At 36.8% G+C, this 8,796-nt stretch overlaps 1 protein-coding gene across 4 annotated transcripts in view; it reads left to right on the forward strand.

Moving 5' to 3' along the window:
- Positions 1–3,684, forward strand: part of STAM2 (signal transducing adaptor molecule 2) — a 50,788-nt gene extending 47,104 nt beyond the window's left edge. For all 4 annotated transcript variants that reach the window (XM_047771919.1, XM_047771918.1, XM_047771921.1 and 1 more), the window contains 2 exons: positions 1,269–1,438; positions 3,318–3,684. In XM_047771919.1, the coding sequence (XP_047627875.1) occupies positions 1,269–1,438; positions 3,318–3,549 (402 nt within the window). In that variant the 3' untranslated portion in view covers positions 3,550–3,684. The remainder of the gene's footprint in view (positions 1–1,268; positions 1,439–3,317) is intronic.
- Positions 3,685–8,796: the final 5,112 nt, after the last annotated feature.

An 8,796-nucleotide genomic window follows, 5' to 3' on the forward strand; every position in this document is an offset into this window, starting at 1 on the left:
TTTTCAAAGAATTATTTGCTGCTGCTGCTGCTGCTGTGAAAATGGAACAAAATAGAAATGTCTGCACCATTGTATTATAGGACTCTGTGTTGTATTTACTTCTTTGTGTGTCTGTAAAAGGCTGTCATTCTTATGTCAGGTTTCTCTGTTGCATGCTATTTACAATTTGTGTTTCACTAAATACAACTCATTTTTTTTAGAAGTTAGCTTTCTATCTAGTTTGATTCTTCACTTAATCCTCTTGACACTATTCATATGTAATAGTATTTTGAGATATTCAGAGTTCCTATTCCAATTTGAAAAAAAGAAGTTCACACTAGAAAAAGTTGGAGTACCACCCTGTTAGTTGTATCTGTGAAGACCATTCAGGAGCCTGCAGGAGGGTTCCCTTCCCACCGTTCCAGCCCCATTGTCAGTGAGCTGTTGTGTCTGCAAAGGAGGTAATATGATCGTACTTAGTATAGTAGTTGATTTGGCATTTCTAGTATTCTAAGTTTTCATGTCATTGGTCTTTGCTTTAAAAATAGCATAGTTTAAAACTGGAGCAATGATCGATCTTATCTGATATTTATTAAATGTGTATTGTTCTGAATGCTACATTTGGTAGGCTGATGGTAGATCCTGTCCTTAAAGAGATGTTATCCTGGAAATTATGTAGGGCATGTATAAATATCCAGATACTTAGACCATTTTGCTATGTCTTGAGGAAACATCTCCTTTACCCACAATTCTTCTTTCCTTTTGTCCTATCTGTCCTGGGCAGGATAGAGGCATTAACAGGGAGGGCCTGTATCCTGCCTTGATACCTTTTACTCTTCAACTTTTTCTTTTATGTTTCATTCTTTAAAAGGAGTTGAATAAGTTGCCTTGAAATGGGGGTGAAGAAGGTCATCTCTCTGATGGTGACTTGAAGTGATACTAGGTTGCCCATCAAGGGAGCATATAGGTTTCTGTGGCTCTACAGCAAGACATGTTACTTAGTAATAGGCAGCCTGGATGGATTCCAACCAGCTCTTTGAAAATTCACCACCTCCCTTCCTTTCAACTCCCTGCAGAGTAAAAGAATAAGCAAGTAAATCATAAATTTCCATAGATTGGGCACTGTGATTTGGAAGCTCTCTACTGTTTATACTAGAGGGGTGGAATCAGATTGCTCCCCAAAGAACTATAACATGTTATTTCATTTAAATCTTGTAAAGTTTTAAAAGTATTGCTAGGCTGCTGTTTGGGAAATCAGTGAGTCAGTCTTTTTTTTCTTTGGTTAATAGACATATCCAGTTCAGCCACATGGTGGAAACTATATGGGTCAAAGTATTCACCAAGTCACCGTCGCCCAGAGCTACAGCCTAGGACCAGATCAAATCGGTCCACTGAGATCTCTGCCTCCAAGTGTGAATTCCTCAGTGACAACACAGCCTGGTCAAACTCCATATTTAAGGTAAGTTGGAGAGCTGTGTTAATTTTGTAATTATAGACATTAAATTTTCACAGACTTTCAGAATAAGTAGACCCTTCTTTTTATAATAATAGTGCCCTCTTTTGCTATTGAGATAAAAGTCTAGAACTGCACATTCATGATCCCATGAAATCAGAATGATGCTGTTTTAGCTTTGCTGCCTGTATGGAAATGGTGCCTAGACCTGGCTTATAATCTGGGATCCTGGAACAAAATAAAGCTAACTGTCCCTTATAGGCACCAAGCCAATAATATACTTAGCATGGTGCTGTAATCAGCCTACTAAAGTAATCCTAGATGAATTTTAGGAGCATGCACTCCTAAAAATCAAAAAATTTTTGTTACTTGACTCTTAAAAAAAGTGTGTTTGAGCTATGGAATTTGTAGTCTAATTTTTTATACTAACACTTCTGTTCTGAAAAACATGTTTAAATCTTGCCTTCTGGCACATAAAATGTTTATTCAGTATAGTAATATAATGATCTTTGAGGTCTCTACCCATTCTTATATTCCATGAGTATAAATTTTATATATTATCTGGAAATTAAAAAAAATCTGGTCATAGTGGTGTTTAATTCAATTAAAATGTAAAAATGTTATCCTGGGTGAGACTAGAAATAGTAGAGAGAAAACTGGGGGAGTATAGACATGAATACGCCAGTATCGAAGCAGTGTATTTAGTGCATTAAAAATATATCGGAGTTCCTGTTGTGGTTCAGTGGGTTAGAGACCCAGCGTTCCTCTCTGAGGAAGCAGGTTCTATCCCTGGCATCACTCAGTGGGTTAAGCTGCAAGCTGTGGCAGATGTGGTTCAGATCCAGAATTGCTGTGGCATAGGCTTCAGCTGCAGCTCTGATTCTATCCCTAGCCTGGGAGCTTCCATTTGCCATAGGTGTGGCTGTAAAAAATAAAAAGTAAATAAATCGTATCTCTTTCACAAGACATGCTATAGTAATTACAGGAACAAGCAAAAGTCCTGCAGTTTGGTGTGATTTTTCAACTTAGTGGGTATTTTGTTTTTGTTTTTTAGGTTTGTTTTTGTTTCTTTTGTATAGTGCTAATAAGTAAACTATAGGTCAGGACCATCTTGAGGATAGATTCAAGTCCCTATGTGGATTACACATTCTCCCTGCCTTTATTCCTTTTTTTTCTTTTTTTCTTTTTTTTTTCTTTAGGGCCACACCTGCAGCATATGGAAGTTCCCAGGCTAGGGTCAAATCACAGCTACAGCTGCTGGCCTGCACCAGATCTTGCACCAGAGGCAAGGCAAGATCCAAGCCTCATCTGTGACTTGTATCACAGCTCATGGCAATGCCGGATCCCCGACCCACCGATCAAGGAGGTCAGGGATTGAGCCTGAATCCTCATAGACAGATACTAGTTAGATTCATTTCCACTGAGCCATGACAGGAACTCCTTGCCTTTATTTTTATGTAGGAATTCAAAAGTGTAAAGAGTGTAAGGAAGAGTGGTCTCCTCTGTGCTGACCGAGAGAAGGGGGAAGAGAGAACAGAGGTTGAGGGTGTACTTGAGCTGGGGTTCTCACTGCAGCTGGCGGGAACAATCTGCATCTCCTCAAAAGACTTGTAAACATTCTCCACGAGAGATTTTGGAGAAGACAAAACAGATAGGCCTTACAGTCTTTATTATTTCTTTTTGAGTACTTTCTTCCTCTCAAAGATAAAAATTACTTCAAGAGTGTTGGCTAGTTGGAGTGGTTAAATCCTAATCAGAATAGTAGGGCTATATACAGTTAAAAAGATGGAAAAGACATTTTTATTTTCTCATGATGATTGACCTCTGACTATAACCTGAATAATGCGAAGTAAGTATGGTTTTCTTTTTAAAATTTTGTTTATAGCGCTGGACAAGACACTGTTTCCAATTCTACTTATATGAACCAGAACTCTAACCTTCAATCAGCTACTGGTACAGCTGCTTATGCACAGCAGATGGGGATGTCTGTGGATATGTCATCTTACCAGAACACTACTTCCAATTTGCCGCAGTTGGCAGGCTTTCCGGTGGCAGTTCCAGCTCATTCCATTGCACAGCAGCAGGCAAATTACCATCAGCAGCAGCCTCTCCTTTAAAAACAAACTAAGCATTTTCTCGAAAGCCTTCATAATGTATTACTTGACCCTTGTGATTCTAATCTGAAAATATTAAAAGAAGAAAACTTTTTTTTCTTCAACTCAAAAGGCACATGAATAAATAAAGCACAAAAACTTATCGTACTCTGATAGGCCCATAAAAGGTTTTTTCAAGTCCAACTTGTTTGAAGTCAAATTTTCAATGAGAAGCAGCTTCAGGTTGCTTTTAGTTAGTTTTTTCTTACTTTCAAATCTCTCAGATCAGGATAACCAACAAGTAGCCTTGTAACTATGACACTAAACAATATGAGCTATGGCGTTCCCGCTGTGGCTCAGCAGAAACGAATCTGACTAGGAACCATGAGGTTTTGGGTTCGATCCCTGTCCACACTGCGTGGGTTAAAGATCCAGTGTTTCCATGAGCTGTGATGTAGGTCGCAGACACAACTCAGATCTGGTGTTGCTGTGGCTCTGGGATAGGCCGGTGGCTACAACTCCAATTTAACCACTAGCCTGGGAACTTCCATATGCCACGTGTGTGGCCCTAAAAGCAAAAAAACAAACAAAAAAAAACCAATACGAGGTAGGAGCATTATAAAGAAACCACCATTTACCCCTAAAATGTCATGGTAATTAGAAGAGCACTAAAACCTTTAAATATTTTTTTGTCTGCATATTTTTTTTCATTTTCCCACACACCATTCTTTTAAGAGACAAACGTTTCTATATCAGCATTTCATTTCCCTGCATATTTCCTTTGGCTCCTTAAATTGCAGTTTTGTTTTTGATACTGTCAGTTTTGCTTTCAGTGATGTGTTGAGTAATAATTAGCATTAATTATCTACAGAAGCAAGAGCACTTTGGGAGGAACAAAAATGTTTTGTTATTATCAGTGAAGACCATATAAATGCAGGCGTGTGATAAAGCATTTAGCTAGTCCCCCAGGCTTGCCAAAAGTGGGCTGAGGAATGGCCCTGAAAACATTTCCATTCCTTGGAAAAAAAACATTTCTTTTCCTACAAGGGTCTTTGGCACTTAGAATTGCCACTAATTCTAATGAAGATATGGTCCACTTGTTTTTGTTTGTTTTTTTCTGTAGTGTAGAGTATAAAGATGCTGCACTTCCTTTTCATGGATTACATGTGAATTTGAGCTATGAGACATTCCTAATAATTTGATGTACTATATACGAACCATGGATGATGTGTCCTTTTATTGATGTGTTCTTTTAAAGAAGTGATTTGAGTACCATTCTGTATGCCAGACTGTTGAAAATTTTGGCTATTCCTTTCAGAAATAATCCTGAGCCTGGGGAATAATAGTAGGCAATGGATTTATTGGGAAGCCATCAAGCCAGTTTTCCTGAAGCCTGTGTTTTAAGTGAGTTTATAGTATTAATAGATTTCACATACCATAGGAGTTAGGTAATAAACCAATAAGGATTGTTTTCTCTTCTAAAAATGTGCATACTGCTGCATCATCTGCCAACTTTTTAGATAACACAAAGTGCAAATACATATGCATAGATACATGATATTCAGACTAGGAAAAACAACGGACCTAAGTTTAGTTTTTAAAAGTTAACATGCACAGAAGCAAGATTTCTCTATCGTTGAGGGTTTTTGGGGGGCCAGGTTGGGGGGGGAGCCGCATCCATTGGCATGTGGAAGTTCCCAAGCCAAGGATCCAATCCACTGTGCCACAGGAGAACTCCTTTATGTTGTTTTTTTGTTTTTTAAGAAAGCCTTGGTCTTTCTAAGAATCCATTTGAAGACAGTGCTCTGGAAATTTTTGTCATTTATTTATTTACAGAAATTTGATGTAAGTATGTTCCTTTTTCAAAGAAACTGTATCCTAAAACAAAATGGTCTTATACATACTACTTGGTCTATATTTAAAGGAAAAAACAAGCAGTATTTAAAAGCCCAATTTCTGTTACTGTCTTATTTCAGATATAAGTAACTGGAAAAAAAGTTTTAACCTTTCATGTCTATTCTGTTTTTAACCCAGTATTTTCCTTCCATGTGAATTCAATTATATACTTATAAAAAATTCTAAAATGGCACCTTCCTTTTTTGGAAATGAATCTTTTATTCTTTAAAGAAAACAACATAAAAAAGCATTTACAAAGCTGCTCTTGAAAATAATTAATGTTTGCATATATATGGAAATCTTACATTTTTCCCAAACAATATTTAATAAACAGTTATTTTAATGTTTGTGTAAATATCTCATGTATAATTGAGATCTTAGTTGTAAAACCTTAATTTTGCTTAAGTCTTTGAGCTAGAATAAATATTTCACACCTACGAAATTGGGATCAGCCAGTTAAGTTCACCTAATGTAGTTTTGGAATGCTATAACATGCAACATGTATATAGTGTATATTGGCATTTATCTGTGAAATTTTATACATCCATCCAGAATTTCTTCTCCCTTTTAAATTAAAATAATTTTATTTTTGCCATACTGTAATGAATTTTGTGTTGCACGTTGATAGTATAAAATCTGTGTACTGAAATACTTTTGGTGTTAATAAGAAATACAGGATTGTTATTTTTCTTTTTCATGATCTTATGGATTATATTTATTTTAAGACCTGTTTATACTTAAATATTTTCTGCCAAAGGAATTGTCTAACATCAGATTTCTACATTAGGTTCATACATACTATTTTCTATGAAAAATAAAAATAACTTCTGCTTTTTCATATGAAATCTTGGTGCATTAGAAAGAATTCCTGAAAATTTATAATAAAATTAATTTTCACTAATGTAGGAAAATTTTCCCCTGGGTGTTAAACTATATGAAGTGGGATCTGTTCTTATAGTTTGGAAAATGTATGGTCTACCAACATTGTCTTGTAATTTGGTAATTTGACTATAAAATTACATGAACATTAAATAATTATAATATTTTCAACTAGGAGTTTATACTTGACTGACAACTTTCACTGTATATTTTGAAGATAGTTATAGTTTCACCATCTAAATTTTTAAAAAATTGACTTTAGATTTAAAAAATATTATGAAAAAATTATTAAAAAAAATATTATGGCTTAGGGATTTAAAAAGAAAGTTCTTCTTAGTAAAAATTGTGTCAAGATTTAAAAAATATTATGAAAAAAATATTTTAAAAAAATATTATGGCTTAGGGATTTAAAAAGAAAGTTCTTCTTAGTAAAAATTGTGTCAAGTCCCCTGACTTCTAGGAGAGGATTTACTAAATTGTCATTGTGATGAGAAAGCTGAAGTTATTTTTGTAAGTAATAAATTATAAATAATATATCACCAATCTGTCATGCTTTTTTCTGTCAAAAGGCATTTTTCTTACATCAGTTTTAGTCAATAAGTAAAGGGAGGATTTAATTCTAGGAATTTGATTTTTTTGTTAATTTAATTTGGAAGATTACAGATTTATTTATTTTTATTTTTTTAATTTTTAATTTTTTTTTTAATTTTTTTTTGGTCTTTTTGCCTTTTCTAGGGCCACTCCCGAGGCATATGGAGGTTCCCAGGCTAAGGGTCTAATCGGAGCTGTAGCCACTTGCCTATGCCAGAGCCACAGCAACACGGGATCCGAGCCAAGTCTGCAACCTACACCACAGCTCATGGCAATGCTGGATCCTCAACCCACTGAGCAAGGCCAGAGATCGAACCCGCAACCTCATGGTTCCTAGTCAGATTCGTTAACCACTGAGCCACAACGGGAACTCCCAGATTTATTTTTTAATAGAATTTTCCCCAGAAGAATTATTCTAATTTTACCAAGCCAAATTTGAATTTGCAGTTTTAAGAAACCCTAACTGTGTCAAAAAGAAATTATGGAGGTCCTGCTGTGGTGCAGTGGTTAAGAATCCTAACTGCAATGACATGGGTTGCTGCAGCAGTGCAGATTTGATCCCCAGCCTGGTGCATTGGTTTAAAGGATCCAGTGTTGCCATAGCTACAGGATTCAATCCCTGGCCTGGGAACGCCATATGCCGCAGGTGTGGTCCAAAAAAAAAAAAGAGAAATTATATTGCTTACATAGTGTAGTGGGGTGAATAGTGTCCTCCCAAAATTCATGTTCACCCAAAATGTCAGAATGTCACTTCTTTTGGGAAGAGTCTTTGCAGATTAATTAAGGATCCTGAGGTGAAAGCATCCTGGCTTTCAGGTGGGCTCTAAATCCAATGACTGGGGTCCTTATACGAAGAGAAAACAAGCACAGCAAGCAAGGCATGTGAAGATGGAGGCAGAGATTGGAATTATCCTGCCCCTAGTCAAGGACTGCCTGGAGCCACCAAATTGGGAGGAAGCAAGGAAGGACTTCACTAGAGACTTCAGAGAGAACATGGCCCTGCTGACACCTTGGTTTCAAATTTCTAGCCTCTAAAACTCAGAACAAATTCAGGTTTAAGCTACTCTGAGATGCTTTGTTATGCAGCACTAGGAAGCTAGTAAACCTGGATAAAACTATACAGTGAAATCTGAGTACCAAGCATTCTGAGCTTTTTTTTTTTTTTTCTTTTTTTCTTTTTATAGCTGCACCTGCGGTGGCATACGAAAGTTCCCATCCCAGTCTGGGGTCGAATCGGAACTGCAGGTCTACCCCACAGCTCTGGCAACACCAGATCTGAGCCACATCTGCGATCTCAGATTCTTAACCCACAAATCGAGGCCAGGGATCAAATCCACAACCTCACAGAGACCACCTCGGGTCTTTAAGCTGCTGAGCCACAACAGGAACTCCACATTCCAAGCTTTTACAAGATTAAAATTGTCACGAGAGTTCTGAGACAAATGTCTGTAGTCCAATAGCAATCTTTTATTTTTTCTAAAGTACAGTAAAATTGCATAAATATATGAAACTACCATAATCCCATTTTTAGTAATTTTTAAAAGATACCTACATTTCGGAGTTTCTGTTGCAGTGCAGCAGAAATGAATCTGACTAGGAGCCATGAGGTTGCAGGTTCAATCCCTGGCCTCGCTCAGTAGGTTAAGGATCCAGCATTGCCATGAGCTGTGGTGTAGGTTGCAGATGTGGCTCGGATCTCATGTGGCTGTCATGAGAGCGACAGCTCTCACTCCGATTGGACCCCTAGCCCAGGAACCTCCATATTGTGCAGGTGCGGCCCTAAAAAAGCAAAAAAAAAAAAAAAAAAGTTAAAAAGATAACTACATTTCAATAATTTCTTTATGCCAGAGGCATAATAAGATTATAGTTTATGCATTTACTATTCATTCTTCTACCAATCTTGAG

Source organism: Phacochoerus africanus, chromosome 3 (genome assembly GCF_016906955.1).
Source record: "Phacochoerus africanus isolate WHEZ1 chromosome 3, ROS_Pafr_v1, whole genome shotgun sequence".
Taxonomy (NCBI): domain Eukaryota; kingdom Metazoa; phylum Chordata; class Mammalia; order Artiodactyla; family Suidae; genus Phacochoerus; species Phacochoerus africanus.